This window comes from Lichenostomus cassidix, chromosome 28 (genome assembly GCF_008360975.1).
Source record: "Lichenostomus cassidix isolate B80296 chromosome 28, HeHo_3.0, whole genome shotgun sequence".
NCBI classification, from domain to species: domain Eukaryota; kingdom Metazoa; phylum Chordata; class Aves; order Passeriformes; family Meliphagidae; genus Lichenostomus; species Lichenostomus cassidix.
In genome coordinates, this window is record NC_139508.1 from 3,963,671 (window position 1) to 3,985,413 (window position 21,743).

The 21,743-nt window shown below is 51.2% G+C and overlaps 3 protein-coding genes across 10 annotated transcripts in view; 1 reads left to right on the forward strand and 2 right to left on the reverse strand.

The window, feature by feature from the left end:
• The window catches only part of ARHGEF18 (Rho/Rac guanine nucleotide exchange factor 18), a 50,303-nt gene extending 42,716 nt beyond the window's left edge, over window positions 1-7,587 (forward strand). For all 3 annotated transcript variants that reach the window (XM_085040660.1, XM_085040658.1, XM_085040659.1), the window contains exons 29-31: window positions 453-777; window positions 2,443-2,565; window positions 2,658-7,587. In XM_085040660.1, coding sequence (XP_084896786.1) covers window positions 453-777; window positions 2,443-2,565; window positions 2,658-2,818 — 609 coding nt within the window. In that variant the 3' untranslated portion in view covers window positions 2,819-7,587. The remainder of the gene's footprint in view (window positions 1-452; window positions 778-2,442; window positions 2,566-2,657) is intronic.
• Window positions 7,588-12,512: 4,925 nt separating this feature from the next.
• Window positions 12,513-16,578, reverse strand: LOC146426263 (ectoderm-neural cortex protein 1-like). 6 transcript variants are annotated; one of them, XM_085040678.1, is made up of 3 exons: window positions 16,494-16,578; window positions 13,973-15,778; window positions 12,513-13,060 (listed from the first exon to the last, which is right to left on the reverse strand). In XM_085040678.1, the coding sequence occupies exon 2, from the start codon at window positions 15,761-15,763 to the stop codon at window positions 13,994-13,996; it is 1,770 nt and encodes a 589-aa protein (XP_084896804.1). In that variant the 5' UTR covers window positions 15,764-15,778; window positions 16,494-16,578; the 3' UTR covers window positions 12,513-13,060; window positions 13,973-13,993. The 6 variants fall into 6 exon arrangements, with proteins under 6 accessions (XP_084896804.1, XP_084896803.1, XP_084896800.1 ...); XM_085040677.1 differs by having other exon boundaries at window positions 16,474-16,562; XM_085040674.1 differs by lacking the exon at window positions 16,494-16,578 and adding an exon at window positions 16,358-16,457.
• A 1,673-nt stretch (window positions 16,579-18,251) lies between these two features.
• On the reverse strand, window positions 18,252-21,114 carry PEX11G (peroxisomal biogenesis factor 11 gamma). Its single transcript, XM_085040681.1, has 5 exons — window positions 20,966-21,114; window positions 20,241-20,417; window positions 19,986-20,164; window positions 19,752-19,813; window positions 18,252-19,322 (listed from the first exon to the last, which is right to left on the reverse strand). Exons 1-5 carry the CDS (start codon window positions 21,029-21,031, stop codon window positions 19,108-19,110), a joined length of 699 nt encoding a protein of 232 aa, XP_084896807.1. The 5' UTR covers window positions 21,032-21,114; the 3' UTR covers window positions 18,252-19,107.
• Window positions 21,115-21,743: the final 629 nt, after the last annotated feature.

The window sequence follows — 21,743 nt, forward strand, 5'->3', positions numbered from 1 at the left end:
TTATTTCCATTTGTGGCCAACTGAGCAGTTTTCAAATTCAGGAATTGTCCTATTGCAGGCAAGTGATTGCAGAAGCTGAGCTACATCAATAGCGTTTTATACAGTTGATTTCTAAAAACATTTCTTGTGTTTGAAAATGTAAATCTTGAGGTTTGATTAAACTGGTTCATTGATACTCTGAAAGTCCTGCTTTCGCTCTGCCCTATCATCACCCAGGGCAGTCTGCTCTTTCCTGGGTGCAATATTAAGCAGTTTGGAGCTGCTGAGGTTCTTCTCAGTGTCCAAAGACTTACACTCTTGCTCTTCTTTGTTTCCCATCATGCTTTAGACTTTGTCTAACCTGTTCTGCTTCACTTCACGAAAGCAAAGGAAATGCTTCACGCTCTCAGGGCTGGGGGTGATCTCTCCTCATGCTGGAGAGGGTAATTTACAATGCCTTTTTCCTCATGCAGAGCCAGATGATCAGTCATTCCATCAGCTTCAATGGAGAAGGGGTGGACCCATCTCCAGCTGGCTCCAAATCCTCAGTGAGAGTGAGCTCAGTGGCTGGGCTGGAGTACCTGGAGCGGCCAGACCTGGTGCGCAGGGACAGCACCACCCTGGAGACCAGGCCCTCCCTGAAGAACGAAGTGCCAATACATCTCCTGAGTGCAACCAACCAGATACAGAAACCAGCTGCAGTCCAGCAGCAGATCCCCACCAAGCTGGCCACCTTCACAAAAGGGAGCAAGGAGAAGGGTGGGAAGAGCAAAGTGTCTCATAGGACAGACAGTTCAGGTATGTGTGATTTTAAGTCCATTTAAATGCGTTTCTCATCTCCACCAGGATCACAGGGAGACAGAACACTGCAGTTAAACCTCTGTATGGAACTCAGACATTAGTATGTTACAACCTATTGGTGTGTTTGCTGCAGTTAAAATCTCTTAAACTGTTAGGAGTTACATGTCTCTACTATATAAATTGGAAATACACCCCAAAGGGATAATATTGAAAACAGAGTTGTGTATTCCAACACAACAGAATGGTGGTGAGCGGTTGTAAACCTGAATGTGAAATCTTCTTGTCCAGCTGTAGTATTAAAGAAAAATAGCAAAACAACAACAAAAAAAATCTGTTGTGCATGAGTGAAATGTTTTGAGGCTGGCTTAGCCTTTTCTTACTGTCTGTCCAGACTTGTAGTGACATTGAATTCAGGGCTTTTCTTAGCACCAGTCAGTCATTAAATACGGATCTCCAGGCCAACACTGCGATGCTCTGTGTGTTGTGGTGTTGAAAGGGGATAATTTTGTCACAAATAGAAGCAAGTAAAAATGCAGTCACCCTGTCCTGGTGTAATTTCTGCTGCAAACTGCTGGGTACTGGAGTAGTGGTCTTTGCCAATGACAGACACACTAAAAACCACTTTATTTCTACCATGTAAAGTAGCCCCATTGCCAGCTTAAGGGAATGGCCTATAATTTTAAGTTACAAAATTATCTTCTCAGCACTGTTCGGGATTCAGACTTGGCAAGTTTGTCCATCACTTGGCTCTGCACTGCTACAGAGGACTTGGGGCCAAACCTGACAGAGAGGAGGGGGAGTGGCTTTGGCACATTGCAGAAACATCTGTCTCTGTCGTGCCTAAAGTTTTCTGCCTTTGCAAACTTGCTTATGGTTTTGCACACAAATGAAGCCTGTATCCTCTTACCCCGCATACCAAATGCTGGTAAATAAAGTTCTAATGCCACATTTCCCCATGTTTATTTTTAATAGCTCTTACATAATGGTCTCTGCATTGGAAATGGACTTAATGGTGTTTTTCTGTAATTTATATGAAAGGTATAAACCACAAATACATTGCTCTCTGTTCTCTTGTGAGCATTAGTGGGCTGCATGCTTGTTATGCCCATGTGTAGATCTTAGAATAAAATGGAACAAAACTTTCTGTACCAGAGGCAAAACACTGTGTATTGAATTGGGGTTTGTGACGTGTAAGGAATGTGTACTGAAAGAGAGAAGTTCTTTAGATCCAGAATAGTCCTTCCATGAATTGCTTTTATTGTTGAAATTAAGAAACTAGAGGTTGTAACACCAGAATCAGTGGGCTGTGCTGCTGAGCAGCTGTGAGACAGATGGAGAGCAGAGACAAAAGTTCGACACAGCTCTGTGTGTTAGAAGCAGCACAAATGGCCATTTGCTATTTGAATGCTACAAAGATTTTTTTCTCTCTGCTGTGCTTGATAATACTGGGTTTAAATCTGAAATTGTCAGGGTCTGCCAGTAACTGAAGTCTCAAGGAAAAGTATTCATAGTTTAAACAGCTGAAGAGAAAATTTAAGTAGGACCAGTTCTTTGGTTTTGTAGTTTCCTTGAGTGTGTAAAGGTGTCAGTACAGTCGCCCCAGCATGGAGTTTGTGAAGTGCTGCTCGCCTCAAATACTAATTTATAAAATCTTTTCTTCAGCCTCTGTTGATCAGAAGCAGCTGCTTCCCCCCAGGCTTGCTGGACGAGAGGAGGCTGTCCTGAGAGGCAGGCGGTCAGCAAGTCCATCCCTCCCAAGCAGCCAGACCTCTGCATTCCAGCCAGGTATGCCTTGGCCAACTTGCATATCCATGAAAATGCCTCAGGCTCTCTCTGCAGTGTCATGAATATGTCTTCTTCCATTTTTTTCCCTCTAGAATTGTATGGCCCTACAGATGCTCAGCCAGAAGCACTTTCATCTGCCTCAGCGAACCTCTTCAAGCCCAATAACGTTCAGGTTCAGCCCCTGGTGCCCTCTCAGCCCAGTCTGTTGAATGTGCAAGATGATACCAGCAAAGAAGATGTCATTTTCTTCTAATTGTTTCCATATGAAGATGAATCTCCTGACACACTGTTTCAAGAACTCAGGCCCCAGTGTGCACCGTGATGGAGACCCAACATGGATGTCTTCTGATCCCTGCCCAGTTACTACTAGCAAGGACCAGACCAGGATTACTGTCCTACTTTGTTGGCTTCTCTGCCAGCAGTTCAGAATGAGGGCACAGTAACTATTTGCTTTTAAATTCTCCAATATGTTGACACATGGCATGGGTGTATCAATTCAGAGCATGTTAAAATTCTGACATATATTGTAATGTGCTCTTTTTGGAGAATGTAACTGTTCATGGGCACCATCTTGTAAACTCTTATCGGTGATGTTGAACCACCCAGATTTTTATGTAAGAAGTTGTAGTAGTAGGCCCCGAAATGGCTGCAAATTTTTAAATCTGTTTTCCCAGGTCCAGGTCAGTAATGGGTTGTGTGTTGGTAGCCAGGTGACAGCGAGCCAGTCCCCTCCCAGCCAGGTGTGCCAGGCACTGTGAACCCGGTGGCACAAGCCCTGTGGCCAGGTACAGTGGAAGAGAAGGTAAGGTGAGCTTCTGACAGCATCTTCAAGGGGCAGGAGCTCCCCCTTTCCGTGGAGGAGAAGGGTTGGACATGTGAGAATTCACAGTGATAATGAAGAGTTGGACTGAATGCACATTTCATTGGCCACCAGCGTCACTGGGATCCTGTCTCCCTGCTGGGGAGAGCAGTTCAGGTTCCCAGGCAAACTCATGAGTTGGCTCAGAATGAACTTAGAGACTTGGATTTTGTTCTTTGCTGAAGACATGTCTAAGAAGCGTTCAAATGCAGTAATTTATTGTCTTGTTTAATCCTGTTTTCTGCATCTTTTGTTTGTCTGTTAATTTGTTGGGACTTTACTCCCAGTACCAGAAGATATCAAAGCTGCTGTTACTGCAGAGACTTCTCTGCATCATGTTAGGAATGAAGGGAATAAGAACTGTTTGGTTTTAAAATTAAAAATAATTATAATAAAAAAATACTCCTAGCTAAACCTGTGTTTAGCTGCTTTCAGCTAAACCAGCTTTGATACCTCTTGTCAAATGGGTCAGTTCTTGATCATGGAATGGTGATGACATTAAGTGTTCTGCTGAAAAGGCATTATTTCCCTTTGTAGTAATTTGCACAGTCGTTTTGTGTTGTGTTTTTCACTCTGTATCTCGGATTCTTTTCACACACCTCACCCAAGGATGTGTGTTCTGGTGTATGTTGAATGTGACTGGTCAGATAATGATGCACAGGAGAGATTGTTTAGGGGTATTGTTACAGAATTAAAGGAACCAGGATCTTGAAGCTTAAAAACTTGGATTAATACCTTTCAGAACATGATTGATAATAGTTTTTTTTAAATGTATCTTTAACTGATTTAAAGTGATTTTAGTGGCAGTGGATGGAAGGCCTGGTCAGTTCTCCATCCAGTCTCATGGCAGTGGATCCAGTGGCTGTTTGCCAGTCTCCTCAAATCACTGAGCTGTCCCTGTGATTTGGCCCTGTGTAATGTTAGTGATGTCTTTAAGGCCATAACTTCACTTTGCTCGAGAGTTTTAAAATTGTTTCAATAGTTACAGTGCAAGAAGCTTTATCAATTTTCAGCAGAAAACACAGCAGTTTATTTTCAAGTGGTGATAATTTGGGTTATTGCCTTCAGACGAGAAATTGAAAAACCCAAATTTAGTGGTCAGGGGAGAGATAAGCCAGAAAATACTGAATTTGTGTTAGGGACAAGTACTTCTGCTGGAACAGTTCTTGGATTTAAGGATCTTTTTCTTAGCTGAGTGGTGCTAATACAAACCTGAGGCAGTGGCACTGAGTTCAGTGAGAGGAAACTCCCAGCTTGTCTGGCTCCTTACCAGATTGGGGATGCTCCCCCAGCCCCCAGCAAGAGAAATTGGACATACTTGGCTTTAATACCAAAGCACCCTTGGCAGAACCTGGAGTGATTGTCAGCAGAAAACAGTGTGGGACTGTTCCATGTGGTGATCTGGTGTTGTTGGGATATGATATTGTTGGTGGTTAGAATGTGGTTCTGCTCCATATTCAGTTTCTGCATTCCTAAAAGTTACACTGGGATGGAGGGGAGTCCTTAAAATCAGTGTAGCTCCTGATCAATGCAGCAGTGTGAGATCCAGCAGCTCTGTAGGGCTGGCACTGATTTTTCCATCGAGTGATGTGCAGGCTTCAGTCACCTCCAATCCCCTGTAATTCCTCCTGGAAGCACACAGGTAAGCAGCAGGAATGCACAGTAGGTCCTCTCCTTCCTGCTGTGGTTTGGGCCACTCCTAGTGAGAACTCGATGCCCCCATTGCCTTAAATTACCAGGTTTTTAGGAGTTTTAGCCTAAAGCTAAGTTGCATCAGTGGAATAAACCACCTTGGCCAAAAAGGGATGTCAGTTTGGGTGCTTGGAAGCAATTTTTGGAAACATTTATTTAGCTTTATTTTGTGCCTGTCCTAAAGAATGGGAGGCAGTGTTGGAAGGGCTGGAGCAGCTCATTGGCTGCTTTCTTCTTCTGTGCAATGGGTGAATTTGAATAGAGAACAATGACATCTGGAAAATAAAGTCTGCAGTGAGGTCCCATTTATTTTAATGTTTTAACATAAACATAACTTTTTTAATACTTCTTGTCAGCAGTGCTTGAAATAAGTTTTGGCTGTTAACAAATGGACCCAGGCCTGTGACAGGCCAGGCTGTTGGTTCACCACCCCAAAAGCTCCTTGGAATATGGGTCTTAAATCTGTGACTGAGAAATGACCTTAAAAGTCATTCTCTGTCCTCAGTAGAAGTGTCTGGCTGCAGCTGCCTTTATGAAACCTGTTTGCACCCTGAGTAGGGACAGTGTCTTCTGTCACTTTGGTCAGCCTGGAGAAGGTTCTGGAATTAGCAGGTGCTGTGATACCTCATTGCTAGTGCAGGGTCACCCTACCAGAGTGTGGGCAGGTGATCTATAGGAGGCTGAGGGAAGCAAGTGAATTCTTTTCTTTTAATGAATATGACTTTCTTTAAATAAATAATGGGTCTCTTCACTTGTGCAAAGCTGAATCTGTGAAATTGTTAACAAATCACTCCAGTTGAGTGAACTTGTTTGGGACTCTTTACTCAGATCTTGTTCCTAGAAAAATAACTCTTCTAGGTAAATTAGTTTGCAATGTACTGCTGTGTCCTGGGCTAAGGAACCTGCTATTGATTCTGAGTCACATCCTTCCTATTGGACTTTTTGATCACTTCAGAAAAAACTTTCCTTTTCAGTGATTTCTGAGGATTAGACAGTTCAAAATTCTGTGCCTCCCAGGTGCCTTTTGGCTTCTCTCTGAGCTGGGGTGTGGAGGAAATGCCAGCACGAGCTTTGAACTGCCGCTGTGTTTGCTTGGTGTCACAGCCTTAAAATTATCAGCATGTTTGTCCTTCAATATTGTGATGTTGCAATGTAGAGGCTGTTTCTATGGCTCTGATTTCAATTTGAGCTCTGGTGTAAAGGAGGCTTCCTCTTTCTCTTCCCATCTGGAATGTATTCCATATTCCAGGCTGAGGATCCCTCCGTGGTCACTAGTGCTGAGCACAGCTGCCCTGTGTGTGTTGTGGATGCTTCCCTAGTTTTTCTCTGTGCTGTCTGTGGGTTGTAGCTGTGGCATGTCCCACGAATTGAGACCGCTGATCATCCCCCAGCATGAGGCAGAAGAATTGGTGTTCCTAGAGACGCTTGCTCACCCAGGTGCTCGCCTTCCTGCACAGCTAGGAGCCATTCTAAATAATTTGCAGGCAGTTTTGTCTTTCTGAGTAGTAGTCAGATGATTCTGCTTACATGGAGCTTGGTGTTTGTCATTTGCATTTACAATGAAAGTCGAAACTTAAACTAGGAAAGGGTTAAAACTACTTACTTCATTTTACTTCTAACTCTGCGGAATGGGAGCTGAGGCTCCCCGGTGCTGCTCAGTGGAGTCCCTGTGTGTTGTGCCCCCCATGCAAGGGAGTTTGGAGATTTTGTTGTCTTCCCCAGCAGTTCTCACATTTACCAGGAAACAGATCTGCATGCCAGGTTACACAAGTGCTGTAGGCAAAGCAAAGCCTTTCCCCTGCTCTCTCTTTGAGACCAGACCCAACATCCTCGTAACCACTGGCGACTTCATCATCCACCATCAGCACGTTCCTCTTCAGACAGCATCTGTGCGAGCTCTGGTTCATAACATTTGTGCCATGTTTATAAATCAGTTTTTTATATTTTTGTACTGAAAGAAATTGGAGCACTTTAGAAAAGTTGATTTCAAATTCCATTTCTGTCTGTACCCAGAAGGAGATCTCTCATGGGTGTAGATCCTGTTGGCATAACTGCATGCATCTCACTCAGAGCTGTGAACTCTCTTGACGCTCTTTAGTCTTAGGTCTGGTTTCTAGGCCCACCTTGCACTGTAAAGATTTAATAAATAATCATGGTCCATGGTTAAATTGACCATTTTGTTGGGGAAGAGTTTGGTTTTGTTTTTTCGTTAGGGTGTAAACATTGTAAATATTTCCTTTACTGTTGATACTGCAGTAGCAACATCTTTGTAGTCTTTATTTTATTTGTAAAGTTGATGGTTAAATGTTAATATTCTGTTGAATTGTGCACTCTTGATTAATTGTAAACTTGATCTTAGCACACCAAATGATGATTTTTACAATGATTGCAATGTTTCTCCACTGAAGGATTTCAGAGCTGCAATAGGACTGAAACCAACTTCTAGCAATAAAAAAAAGAACATTTAAAAACAGTCTGCCTTTATATCTATGTCTGTTTATTGTTTTCTGTTTGAATGAAGATCAAAGCAGCTGCCACTTCTCACATGCTTTTCATTTTCTGCCCTGGACAGAAATAATGTGCAACAGGAACAAAACTCTGACGGTTTTCCAAAGGAGAGGACGGAGCATAGGAGGTGTTCAGTGCAGAATTCAAATAGCTGCAGCCCTTGGCAGTGAGGTGAACACCTGAGGGAAAGATCAGCTGATCCCAAACATCAGAACTCTGCTGGTGAGAGAGGGAACTTGGTTCAGTTGCTTACATTAGTGGGGAGGTGCTTTGCATGGTGCCAGCCTGAGACATGCCTGGCTCTGTCCCAGGCAGTATCGGTTCCCACTTGGAACAAGGATAACAAAAATAGAAACTTTCTCCCTAGTGCTCGTGCCAGTTTGGCAGCCCTCCCTGCCAGCACCATCCCATAGCCTCTGGCTGGGGCTGCTCTTCCCAGCTCTGCAGCAGGCTGTTTCCTGGTGAAATCCCCACTGGTGGCACAGCTGGCAAGTGAATCCAAGAGCTGTAACCTCCAATCATTGCTAGAGAGGAGAACAGATGCAAAACCAGGGAGACAGTGGGAGAACTGGGCCTTGGATTGGTGCTCTCAAGGAAGAGGGAGAGTTTTCTCAGCAGAATCTGGTGCTGCAGCTAGGGTTGAGGAGAGCCCTAAGCCAAGGCTTGTGGCAGTGCCAGCAGTGTGGTCTGCCTGTCACTGCCTTTGGGACTTATCAAAGCAGCTTTGGGAGACCCTAGGCCTTTGTGTGCAGGAGGCAGTAAAACAAGCCAGCATTTGTCAGCCTCTGAAGTGCATGTGACATCTGGGTTGCAACACAAACTGCAACTCCACTGGAAAAACAAATTTTTTTCTACTTTTCCACATACGTAAATAATCAAAGACTTCTAGGCAGACCACTGTTTAAAATTTGGTTTTTATGGGAACTAACAGGCTGACATGTGAGAGAATGACATCTCAAAGTGTGTGTAGAAGCTTTTGCTTGTGCTTCCTTTAGGAAAATATTCCTTCCATCTGTGGAGCTCCTGGGAGCTGAGCCACAGTGCCCGCTGGAGATCAGTCACTGCCTCTGTGCTTCCAGACCTCGTGTCTGTGTCACCACAGCAAGGCCAGTAACTCCCTGTCCATTTCTAAATATTTTTTGGCAGCAAGAAATGGAATCAAAGTGGTTTTATGGGGGACAGCAGAGAGGGACAGTCTAGAAGAGAAGCTAAGAGGAGCGGCACTGCATTCTCGTGCAGCCATTTTCATGTGTCAGACCTGTAGGAATTGTTTCTAGAAAGACAAGAAGAGCCTGGATCAGGGAGATCCAAGGTTAACGTGGCCAAGAGGGATCTCTGCAGCACAGTTTCCCACCGGGAACTGCCCAGCTGCAGCAGCCCAGAGCTCAGCAGAGACAAGTTAAAATCCTGGGCAGAATTTGCATGTGTTAGAAGTTAGGTGCTGCCGCAGCCATCCGTGTTCAAAGGTGTGTAGGTGTTGCTGTGTTCAGTTTTTGACACAACAGCGGCGCAGACATTCCTTGGGGATTGCAAACACCTTGCCTGGCAGTGGCGCTGATAACGCTGTCACTCCTCTGTGAGACACGGAGGGTGTGATTGCAGGGGAGGGTGTGACTTCAGGACAAGGCTGGCGGTGCCTTCAGAGCTGCTAACTTGCTCACGCCAATATTCCAGCAGCTCCGCCCTGCCTTGTCTCTCGCTCCAATCTGTAGCTAATTAACCCGAAACCCAAACCACATTCTTTCTGTGGATGAATCATGCCGAGGCCATCGGCAATGACCAGCTTTATGCTAAACTTCCCTCTTTCATGTGGGTGAGACAAGGCTGATGGTTCCCATACGTGCATCTGAGATCCATCTGCAAACCAGATGCTGGAGGACAAACATGCACAAAGGATATTGGCGCTACAGTGTGCTCCGACAGTGGGAATGTGCTGCTTGCTGCCTTTCCTCAGCCCTGTGACTCAAATCTGGTTTAGTTTCTCATCCCAGCGATGGGGCCAGCCCAAGGCTCAGCAGGTGAGGGATGTGGGGCCTGCCCTACATTGTTTGCTGCTGCTGTGCCCGTGGGATCTGGCAGAGGACAAAAGCCAAACCCTCCTGGAGCTGGCAGTGCTGAAGCAGCACTGGTCCCCAGCTCTGGCACTGTCACATGCACTGGAGGCTCAGACAGGGCAGGATCCTGTTATGGGGCTCCTTGATTTTGCACAAGGGCCTGGAGGTACAGGACAAGAGAGAATGTTTTCACACAGACAGAGGACAGGGTTTGATGTGATAATGGGAAAGAATTCTTCCCTATGAGGGTGCTGAGGGTGACACAGGTTGCTCAGAGCAGCTGTGGCTGCTCTGGATCCCTGGAAGTGTCCAAGGCCAGGTTGGATGGTGCTTGAAGCAACCTGGGATAGTGGAAGGTGTTTCTGCCCATGGCAGGGGGTGGGACTGAGTAAGCTTTAAGATCCTTCCAACCCAAACCGTTCCATGATTCCCTGTGCACAGGAGCATGAACACTGCTGCTGACACCACAATGCAGGTCTTCCTCTCCCATGTCAGAGCAGCAGCTGATGTCATTTCACTGTGTGGAGCACAGTGGCTTGCTTAGACCTGAAACCAATCCCAGATGACTGCATGTGGTATGCAGATCTGCCAAGGAATTTCAGGTGTGCAATGTCCCTTTTCCCTTCTAGAGCATTAGAAGTCATGAACAAAACCACACTGTGCAGTTAAAACTTAGCTTTTCCTGGGCTGCCATGAATTTTCATTCTAAGAGTTCCTTTCTAGGTGTGTGGTGGGTGTGCTGCAGAACATTTGAATGATCCATATCCCATTTTAACTAGGAAGGGGAATTTCTCAGCCACTGCTGTGCTTGGAAGGGAGAAAGGCCTCATGCTGTCTTGGTGCTCTGGCAGCAGGAGCTGCTGAGCAGGAGGAACTGAGCAGCAGTTCCCTTAAAATCAACCCTGACTGTCTGTCTGGTGGCCAGGAGGGAGGTGGATCAGTCTGATCCCATATTTCTCTACCTGTGGTGGCTTGTAGGCTTTGCATGAGAAGAGGAACATCCCATGGGACAGCACTGTCACCCTTGGATTGTTTTGGCTTTGAGCTTAGTGATGCCCACATGTATTGCCTCTTCCAGATGTGATTGTGGGCTAGGGTCTACTCCTGCAGCTGGAGGTGCAGACACAAAGCAGGGATCTGGACTATAAGAGGTCTAGATTTAAGCTATCTTGAGATTCTAAATTAATTCCATTAATTCAGGAGGATTTCTACCCCAGCAACCAAACTCACCTCTAAACCAAATTCACCTACAGCTCAGTTGGCCTGAACCTTCTGGCCTTGGCACTGAAGCAGCAAGTGGATCCATGCATGGAAATGTCAAACTGGGAAAACAGGTCTGTTGGGACAGCTCAGGCACGCACCAGTGAAGCTGCCTTAGTTTTCCCCAGGGTACTCCGGGAGCTGGGAGCTGGTTCCTGCCAGGAGGAGGTGGAGCAGGAGGGACAGCACGGGGCTCTCTGCCAGGTGAAGGAGGATGAAGCGACGTGATGCAGCCCAGGCTGGCTTTGTTGCTGGCTTTGTTGCCAGCAGCAGGGAGCCACCAGCCCAGGTGCGCTCAGAGTGCCAGCTCTCCCTGAGAGGTGGTTTGATTGAACGGAGGGAACAATGCCCAGCCCCTGCAAAGGCTTCAGCAGCAGCAGAGCTGGGGCTCATTCCCCCAGCTGAGAACACCCCAGCCTGGCTCAGATAAGGCCCAGGCAGACAGACCTGTGCTGCTGGAAGCTGCTCCATCCCTGGAGCGGGAGGCGGATGTGGCAGGGAGCCAGCGTTTATTGCTTGGCAGCATAAACAAAACAGCTGCTGCTGCTCAAACAGCCATGAATGAAACCCCCACTCCTCTGACTTGCTGAGCACAGTCGGACTCTGTCCAGCCCTCAGGAGTAGCTGGAGATGTAACAAAGGTGAAGCAGCTCCTGGCTGGATAACAGGGCTGGAGACACTTCCAGACAGCTGCTGGTCCCAGCCGTGTCCTGTGCCGTGACATTCCCTGCTTGTGAGCACAGACAGGCTGGGAGCTGTGGATAGTTGGATTCCATGATCTTAACAGCCTTTTCCCATCAAAATGAGTCTGTCTCCCTGCTGCTGCCTGTGTGCTCCAGGAAGGCTGTGGGCTCCTCTCCCTGCAGCCTGACCAGCTCCCATTGGGCTCAGCCAGCAATGGAGAGGAGGCACAGCGAGGGTGCATGAAAAAAGGCCCAGCCTGGGGGCTGAAAATGGCAAAGGGATCAGAAAACAGGGTGGAAATGAAGCTGGTGCATCTGCTCCAGCCCCTAGCAGCAGGGCAGCTCCTTTCCTTCCCATCCTGCCAGCTCTTGCCTGTGCAAGCAGCGCGGAAGAGCTGTGACATTGATTTATTTAATTCTGAAATAATGGATCACACCCAAACCATGCTTCTGTGGTGAGACAGTTGGTTGTACCTTTGGTGCCTGTTTCCTCTGACCATGCTGGTTCCTGTCTCACTTCCCCCCCTTAACAGAGCTTTTCTTTCCCAGGCACTGCCTCCCCTCACCTGGAGCAGGGCCCTTGGGGACAGAAGGGACAGTGCTTTATCCCATTCTTTTGGATAGTGAGGAAACTCAGCTTCAAGGAGACTGACCAGGTAAGGGCAGAGAATACCTGAATCTTTGAAGTTTTGAACAGATTTGTATCTCCTTCAAAGCTAGAAGGCAGTGTGAGATCTGAGCTTTCCTCCAGTGTTACAGAGATAAAGGAACACCTAAGTCCTTGATTTGGACTCTACCAGGGAATGCTTCTCACTATTCTACAAAATACAGTCTCAAGTGTGGGCTGGGAAAACCTGCACCTTTAGCACACAGAGCAGGCAAAGGACACAATGGATTTTATTCTGATTTATTGAAGCAGCTCCAGGCTGAGTAATAAACACACAAAACTGCTGTATAAAAAAAAAAAAAATGTACAGAACCAGCCCATGGGCAAAGTACTGTCACATGTTCTGACATTCCAGGCAACTGCTTGGGTGCTGCGAGTCCCAGCAGTACAGTCCAGAGCCTGCAGCCTGTCAGGAGTGTCCTTTGACCTTTCTAGTAGCACTGAAATCAAAATAATCCCTCTGGTTCCTGCTCTGAGATCACATAAGTTAGGAGAAAACTTGGAAACCTTTTGCTGTCTCAAGGAACAGCGCAAGCTGTCAGCCCAAGGAGGTCCCTCTGTGCTTGTCCCCTCCCTGGCCTGACCAAGGGCATGGATTTGCAGAAGCCATTCAAAGCCAAAACCATGTTGCCTTGAGCCCTGCTGGTGCTGATGGCATCCATGCTGGCATCCAGCTCACAGACTTGCCAGGTGGGAGGAGGTGCTCCTGCTGCCCGTGTGTTCCATCTGGATCCTCAGTCAAGGGAGGCACTGGCAAAATCAGGTGTGCAGCCTGTGGTGCAGAGCAGAGTATTGTAAGACCAGTGCACAGCAACCCCAACCCTGCTCCTCAGGCCTCAAATCCCAGAAAATGCTGCTGACTTACCCCCAGAGCCAGGAATTTTCTAAAGGTATCACTGGATATTTTATTACAGTAAATAATCTTATTTAGATACTACAGCTCTTGCAAGGAGAAAAGAAAAACCCTGCAGGGTCTGTGATTCACTGGCATGGTTTCTGCCAAAAGCCTTCAGAAATGTTTAATTCCAGTTGCAAATGTTGAAAGTCAATCTCTGTGTAGCAGGAAAGCAATGGCATGAAAGGGACACCAGGGAATAATTAGAAGCAGAGAAACCCTGTGTTTATACATAGACAGGGCTTGTCTTATAAATGCAATTACCCACCATTCTGGGACTAAATCCCAGCTATAATCTTGTTCTGGCACCAGCTCACAGCCCTGGCGTCCCACAAGACATTTGGGTGCCACTGGCAGATTAAGCATGGCACCAGGAGGAGGAGGAGGAGGAGGCTGTGCTAAAAGCAGCAGCCGGACCCGGTGGCACCACAGGGTCTGTCCCAGCTCCTGCAGACAGCCTGCCTGCAAAAACATCAGCTCCTCCAGCTCCCTGACCCAGGGACGACACCCAATCCTCACACACAGCATTCCCCAAAATCTTTGCACAGGCAAGATGCCAGGTTAAGAGTCTTGTTATTTTTACTGATCTTCTCCATGCAGCGTTTCAGCACCTAAAGAGACCTCTCTCCTGCAGGGGATTTAGATTCCGAACTACCAGCCTGGAAGCTCTGGAGCTGATGTTCACACGAGGCTGTTCTCTAGGACAGCTCCAGTCCAGAGCCACGTGCATCTACCCTTTGAGGTTTAACCTGACACAGAGGAGCTCTGGGCTGACCCACAACTATTTACCTTCCAGGTCCTTCGCCATGCTCAGGCTGACAGGTACTTCCAGGTGCTGACGAAGGCAGTGGGGATGAGGGAATAAGGCACTGTGGTGACACTGCTCCAGGTGTCAGATGAGGGGTCGTAGCAGTCCAGAGTTTTGCAGCGCTGAGCCCCGCAGTATCCCCCCACCACGTAGAGCCTGTTACCCGAGGTGACAGCGCGGCAGCTGATACGCTTGGCGGTGACATCCCCAAACTTGGACCACTGGAAGGTGTCGCTGTGGAAGCGGTAAGCGGAGCTGGCGGAGAACTCGGTGTCCCCACCAATGACGATGACGTGGCTGCCCACCACAGCGGCGGCCGTGTAGCGCCAGGGCTGGGGGCAGCTGGCAGGCACCGTCCAGCGGTTCTGGCAGGGGTCGAAGCACTGCACCTTGGGCAGCTTGTTCTGGTTGGCGCTGGTGCCCCCAAAAACAAACAGCTTCATCTTGGCTCCCACCACGGCGGCGTTGCTCACGCCTTCCCGGAGAGGAGCCACCAGGGACCACTTGTCCAGCTGAGGGTCGTAGTGCTCCACTTGCTTGAGGGACACGGAGGGAGAGGCTGGGAAGGCCCCACTCATGGCCGTGTGACCCCCCACCACGTACAGGCAGTGGTCCAGCTCAGCAGAGCCATGGCCAAACCGTGCCACCAGCATGGGAGCAGCTTTGGCCCACTCGTCGTGGAGTGTGTCGTAGACCCAGACGTCCCTGGAAGCGCCGTTCTCAGAACCCTTGCCACCAGTGATGTAGACCTTGCAGCCGATGGCGCAGGCGCTGCACTCCTTGCGGGGGCTGGGGATGTCAGCACGAGGGATGATCTCGCTGGTTTTATGGTCCAGCATGTAAATCTTGTCACACATGAAGGTCTGGCCCCCGAGCAGCAGCAGGTCCTGGCTGACCTTGCGGGGTCTGGCGCAGCACCCTGTCACCAGGCCATCGTTCTGCAGGATCTTCATTTTGCATCGCACGGCGTTGGCCACGATCTCCTCCCCCAGCTTGTGGCTGGTCACCAGCTTCTCACAGGCCACCTGCTTCCGCAGGTAGGACTCGGGCAGCAGGGCCAGGCGGACAGAGCGCAGCAGCTCGGGCAGAACTTCGTGGCGTCGGGGCAAATCATAGCGGATCCAGCCTATAACAGCTTCATAGACCAGCGTCTCATCCTCCACCTCCAGCTCCTCGCTCTCCACCAGCTCCAGCAGCTTGTCTTTGGGCAGTCGGAGGAAATCTTCGGTCTTGCAGAGTGAGGTGAAGTTGGCCAACGCCATCCTCCAGGACAGCTCCAGCAGCCGCTCGCAGCAGTAGGCATCGGACAGCAGCAGCATGTTCAGGCAATTCCCAGGGTACAGATTCTTCTCCAGAAAGTCAGCCGAAGCATCTCGGATATCCTGGAACTGCAGCATGTCCCCGGCCTCCAGCAGGGACTCCGCGTTCTCCTCATTGATCAGCACCCGGGCTGAGTAGGCATAGTCCAGCAGCAGCTCCAGCACCTCAGGGTGCAGGGTGTCGTGGAAATTGACTTCGCCAGCTCTGCTCTCTTTCAGGCCCCCGCTGAACATGGCATTGAAGTAGCGGCTGCAGGCGGCCAGGACGGCGCGGTGGCACGGGAAGCTCTGGTTCCCCGCCCGCAGCACCACGTCGGTGAAGAGGTTCTGCTGGCGGAGCAGGTTCAGTTGGGTGAGGAGGCTGTCGGCGTGGCCCGGTTTGTGGAAGAGGTGGATGTTCATGGAGCCGGAGCTCGAGCGAGATTTCCGGTTCTCGTGGCTGCTGACGGACATAGTGCTGAGGCCGCTCTGCGAGGCAAAACCGGCGAGTCAGCACGGGCAGCGCGGTCACCGGGCCGGGCGCTGCGGTGGGACAGCGGCCGCGGAGAGGAGCCGGCGGCGGGAGCGCAGTACCGGCCGGTAACGGGAGTGCGGTGGGGGCGTTCCGCAGCCGCGGGGCACTAACTGGAACGGGGCACCAGGAGCTGCCGGACCAAATGCCGGTGCAACGCACGGCTCCGCCGGGTTTCACGTACCACCGGGGAGGGGGTGATGTGCGCTCCCGGTAATGCCCACGTCCAGCCCGCCCGGCGGTCCCGCAGCCAGCCCGCGGCCACCTACCCGGCTCCGCTGTCCCACACCCGGCTCAGAAGTTCCGCACCCAGCTCCGCGATTTCCCACCTGGCTCAGAGGTCCCGCACCCGGACCCGCAGTCTCCCACCCGGCTCCGCTGTCCCGTGCCTTGCTCAGTGACTCTGCACCCCGCCCTGCGGTCCCGCACCTGGTCCAGTGGTCCCGCACCTTCCCCCGCTATCCCATACCCGGTTCTGTACCCGGTTCCGTACCCGGTCCCGCACGATCTCCGCTATCGCGTACCCGGTTCCGTGCCCGGTCCCGCTATCCCGTACCCGGTTCCGTACCCGGTCCCGCTATCCCGTACCCGGTTCCGTACCCGGTCCCGCTATCCCGTACCCGGTCCCGCTATCCCGTACCCGGTTCCGTACCCGGTCCCGCTATCCCGTACCCGGTTCCGTGCCCGGTCCCGCACGCTCCCCGCTCCGCTCCGGCTCTGCCGCCGCCCCGCCGCCGCCGCGTGGCCGCCCCGTGCCTGCTCCGCCCCCGCCCGCCGCATAGCCAATCAGCGGCCGCGGCGCCCTGCTCTCGGTCTTTGTGAATGGGAGGCGGTACCGGCCGTGCGCATGCGCAGCGCATTGCCCCGCCCTGCCCGGGGGCAGCGTGGCTGTGTCACCTCCCCACGTGTGCGGCTGTCCCGCGGTGTCCCCCGGTGCCCCCGGTCCGAGCACCGCAGTACAGCACCGCAGCACAACCCCGCAGCACGGCCCGGACCGCGGGCAGCCCCGCCTTGGGCCCGGGACGGCGGGTCTGAGGCTGCCGAGCGCGGCGGAGCTTTGGGGACAGTCACCCGCCATAAAGGGCCATAAACGGGGCAGCGGGCTGGGATCGGCAGCGCCTGCCTGCCCGCGGCCTTTGGATCCCGGCCTGCTGACAAAGGCAGCTCGCGGCCCGACAAACCAGCCCTGCTCAGCAAATGTTTTCCTGCATGGAGCCCACCTCAGAAATTTGGAGCCCAGCCCATCATCTGCACCACCAACATCGGGGTGCTTTCCTTGCCCAGGAAAGGTGCTATCACCCTCTCTAAGGAGCAAGAGTTGGGCTGATGGCTGCATCTGAAAAGAGGAAAAAACACCAAGTTTCGGGAGGACTGGGTCTGCCTGAACAAGGTCTTGTGCTAAAAATGAGTGAATGCTGCCCTGGAGAGGCAGCAGCATCCACCACAGCTGTTTAAACACTTTGTGTCAGCAGGGATCCAAACCACCTCAAGAAAAAAATACAAATTCTTGAAATTCTGAATCACCCAATTTTGATTTATCTCTGCACATTTCAGCTTTACCAGCTGCAATTTAAAGTCAGTTGTTGAGGAATTGATGAAGTAAATGCACTTAGGGTAGTTTACAGTGTCCTTACTCTATGTTAAATGCACAGTTTAGAGATTTACTAATTTGGCATCAGAGGTTATGTGGGGCTTTTTGTTTTGTTTTGTTTTAAATTGCTAGAGCTACACCTTGTCCTGTGCTGAGCAGTACAGTGAGTCCTGAAGGTATGATTTAATGGGGTTAAGAATACAAAATAAATCTGATTTATTATTAAAAAACACTAACTACAGGAGCCAGCAGAGTGGGTGACAGGACCAGGCAACAGCCAGAGCTGTCCCTAAGCAGAAGGACCTGGGTGCTCCTCCTGTTCAGGCACAGGACTGAGAAAAGTAGAGAAAAAAACAAGAGTCTCCTCCAGGTAAGCCCAGCCTGCACTCAGTTGTACCAAAACCTGTCAATCTGGCAGCAAATTCGCAGCACAGCCAGGAAGGCATCCTCAGGGACACTGCAGGGTGAAGGTCCAGATAACCACCAAGGACAGAGCAAAGGATAAAGCGTATCCAGACCTTGCTCTGCTCTTTGAACACAGGCAGGACACAGTTCCCCGTGCCCAGGCCAAAAGCAACAACAAAAATCCAAGGTCAAACCTCCTGGAAGCATAGCATGTGCCGTGCTGGGGGGCAGGGACACGCAGACTAAGCAGAACTGTTTTCAAAGGATGCATTTCCCTGGCAGTCAGGCAGGGGCTGGGAATTATTTCAGCAGGAAAGGAAGGCTGGTGACACATGTGGAGCTGCAGCTCACACAGCACTAATGCTTTGGAGCTTTCCAGAACCAGATAAAGAACTTTTCCCTGTTATCAGAAGGAATGATCACTCAAGGCCACCTTTGAAGCATTTGTGTTTATTATTAGCAACACCCAGAACTGTAACTGCAAACCCCATCTCGGCATTGGTTTGATTGCTCCTTTGAAAGCTAATTAATAAATTTCCTGCTTTTTTTTTTTTTTAATTAGAAAAAGGTCCGTTGGCAGCTGCCAGAGCCTGGTGGAAGAGCTCCACCCGGTGGCATTCCACAAAGGCACAGCTGGAGCCTCAGCTCTGTGGGAAGTCTCAACTTCCAACATTTCTCCTTAAAGGAGCAAGGCAGGCTAGGAAGGTTCACACTGCTTCCAGCCGCTATTTCCTTCCCCCCAGCCTCGAAAGAAACAGAGCTGTCACAAACAACATCCCTGCTCACTCCTGGCTGAGCTCTGGGCATCAGCTCTGACCTCAAAACCCAAACTACCTGGAGAGCTCACAGGACAGGGGTCACTGCCCTGGCTCAGATACAGCACCAAGCACCAAGCCCAGAGTGTGAACTCGCAGGATTCATCCCATACCAGTTCTCTGTGACAGAACTGTGGCCACTCACACTGACTTTGTACTCTTTTAAGTGGCAGAAAACACTGGATTTGTCTTTTGGAACAGAGGAAGGAAGGATGGAAGAAATATTTTCCCCTCAGTTTTACCAGTTGTAGGAGATTCTTGATTTTCAGAGGATTCATCTGAATTACTTCTCTGACGGAGAGCAATAAAAATTGTCAGTTGCAAACAATCCCCTCTGCAACAGGCATCTTGGTTCCAGTCCCAATTATGGGATATTTGGAATGACAATCATCGACCCAGGAAAGTTAAAATACACCCTACCTCACTAAAGGCACTTTTACCATGTGGAAACTGGACCCTGAAGCTCAGTTATGAATTAAGCAGCTTCAGAATTTCCTCCTCCTGATGCCTGGTAGATTCCAATCAGGGAGGAGATGGTTCCCAAAAGCCCTACTAACCACGGAGGGAACCTTCCTGCCCAGAGGAACCCTGGAGGCAGCCAGTGGATTGCGTTGGAGAGATCTGCTGTGTCCATGAGGATTCTCAGAACTTCAGCCTTCACCTGGGCTCTTAACTTCTGCTGGCTCTGAGGTGAAGTGCTGGTAAAAGAAAAGATGATATTAGTGATAGCCCAGAATATTGTAATAATTGTGATGGGTACAAGTGAGAACTGACAGATGTGGGTGAATTACAGGAAAGATGGAGAGGGACTTTGGACGAGGGTTGGAGGGACAGGAAAGGGGAGAAAGGACTTCCACTGCCAGAGGGAAGGGTTAGATGGGATATTGGGAAGGAATTGTTCCCTGTGAGGGTGGGGAGGCCCTGGCACAGGGTGCCCAGAGCAGCTGTGGCTGCCCCTGCATCCCTGGCAGTGTCCAAGGCCAGGCTGGACAGGGCTTGGAGCAGCCTGGGACAGTGGAAGGTGTCCCTGCTGTGGCAGGGGGTGGCACTGATGGGCTTTACGGCTCCTCCCAACCCAAACCATTCTGGAATTCCATGATGAGCTGTACAGCCACGGAGGGGAATCATACCACTTCTGCTGGCTCAGTTTTCTTCTTAACCGGAACAAGATTCTCAGGGATCTGAAAAGAACAGAGTTATTTCTCCTAGAGCACCAAACAGGAGCGTTTTTTTCCCCCTTGCATTAACTGCTTCAATGAGGAAAAGCACCTCTTGCAGCCAGAGGGCCTTTGCTTCACGCCGAGTCAGGGCACTGGGATCCCCCCGCCCCTGCCGTGCCCAGCCCGGCCGTACCGCAGGATGCCCAGCAGCAGGGCACAGCCCCACAGCGCCGTGCTCCGCGTCCACCACTTCTGGGAGCCGGCGCGGACGATGCCGACATCCGCCGCCCACGCCAGGTGCTCGCAGGGGTAGTAGAGCTGGTTGGCCACGTTGCAGAGCACCGAGAGCCCCCGCACCAGCGCGTCCTCGCCCTGCGGGGAGCGGCACATGGGGCACGCCCGCGGCGGGGCCGGGGGGGCTGGCGGGGACCCCCGGAGCCGCGCTCACCTCGGGGCCCAGCCCGTAGCTGCAGCTGTGCCGGAGCATGGCCAGGTCGTCGAAGAGGCGCAGGGCGGTGCGGCAGGAGCTGAGCTGGGCAGAGGCGGCCAGCAGCGCCCCGGGCAGCCCCGCGGGCCCGGGCAGAGCTCCCCCCGCCAGCTGGCAGCCGTAGGACAGCGCCCGGACCTGCGGGGACACCGCCCGGTCAGCGGGACCGCAACGGGGCTCAGCGGTGCAGGGGGACAGGGAAGGGATGCTGGAACCAGAACTGGTGATCTATTTCCCCCTCTATCTCCTCTCTTTAATCCTCTCTTTTTCTCTTTTTTCCTTTCTTTAACTCACCTCTCCCTCTTTAACTTCTTTTCCCTTTACCCAAACCCCATTGCCCTGTGCTCGAGGACTCCCACACACATTTCCATCCCACCCCATCGGTATTATTTACCGATAAAACTTTCTGATTGTTTGTGGACCCTCTGACTTTTGTCGTTCCTTTCCACCATCGAGCACGTACGAATCTCTCAGGTGTTTCCTTCCCCTTAAGGGTGGGTTGTCACAGCAGAGTCTGGCCTCGTCGTTCCTCGCCCGGTACCGGTGGGCTCAGACCCCTTTCCCGTCACTCCCCGCCCGGTACCGGTAGGCTCAGGTCCCCCTCCCCACTCCCCGCCCGGTACCGGTGGGCTCAGGTCCCCCTCCCCGCTCCCCGCCCGGTACCGGGCACTCAGCCCCTCCCTCACCGCCCGGTCGCGGCCCCGGTGAGTCTCCAGCGCGGCCACGAGCCCCCGGAGCGCGCCCGCCGCCATGGCAACGCTTCCGGGTGGGACGTCGCGGTCGGGCGCGGGGCACGGCGGGAAGGAGGCGGAGCCGTCGCCATGGCAACGCGGCCTGGCCGCCCCGCGGCCTAGCCAGGCCTTGTCCTGGTGTGGTGCCTGCCCGGGGATGGGAGCTGCTGTCCCGCTGACCTCACGGCCTCCGCATCCCTTCAGCGAACTCCTCGTCAGTTCTGTTCACACCCCTGGTTTCCCCGTTTTGGGGAGTTCCAGGCCGGCCCCGCCACGGGGATGGTGCAAGGAGACCTCGGAACCCACCCTGAGAGGCCCCTGCGACGGTGGTCCCGGTTGTGTCCCTACGGTCCAGTGTCCACATGCACAGAGATCCCCACATCCCCATGTTCACCTAGGAGACAGGGAGAGCTTCCCCGTCCCACCTTTAGAGACCTCCCAGCCCCGGCAGAGGGATGGAAGGGGAACATTCCGTGTGCAGAGAGGGAGAAATCGACCCTCTCCTGCCTCCTACAGCTTCCCATGCCCAGCAAGTGGATCAAACCCGTTTTCTCCCAGTGGGTCCAGTGGCTTGGCACAAAGTTACACTCATACTGCTGTTAATTAAAGCTATTAGAAGTGCTTGGGTATTTTGCTTTCTCTTTTTATAGCTGAGTATCACAGAATCCCAGAATATCCTGAGCGGGAAGGACCCACAGGGATCATCAGTCCAAGCCCTGTCCCTGCACAGACA

Bases quoted from the DNA above. Each gene is read 5' to 3' on its own strand.
- LOC146426263 (XM_085040678.1), bottom strand. From the start codon at position 15,763: ATGTCCGTCAGCAGCCACGAGAACCGGAAATCTCGCTCGAGCTCCGGC.
- PEX11G (XM_085040681.1), bottom strand. From the start codon at position 21,031: ATGGCGGCGGGCGCGCTCCGGGGGCTCGTGGCCGCGCTGGAGACTCAC. The intron at 20,165-20,240 runs GTGAGCGCGGCT...CGCTCCCCGCAG, and splicing joins GCTACGGGCTGGGCCCCGAG to GGCGAGGACGCGCTGGTGCG. The intron at 19,323-19,751 runs CTCCGTGGCTGT...CCAGCACTTCAC, and splicing joins GCAGAAGTGGTATGATTCCC to CTCAGAGCCAGCAGAAGTTA.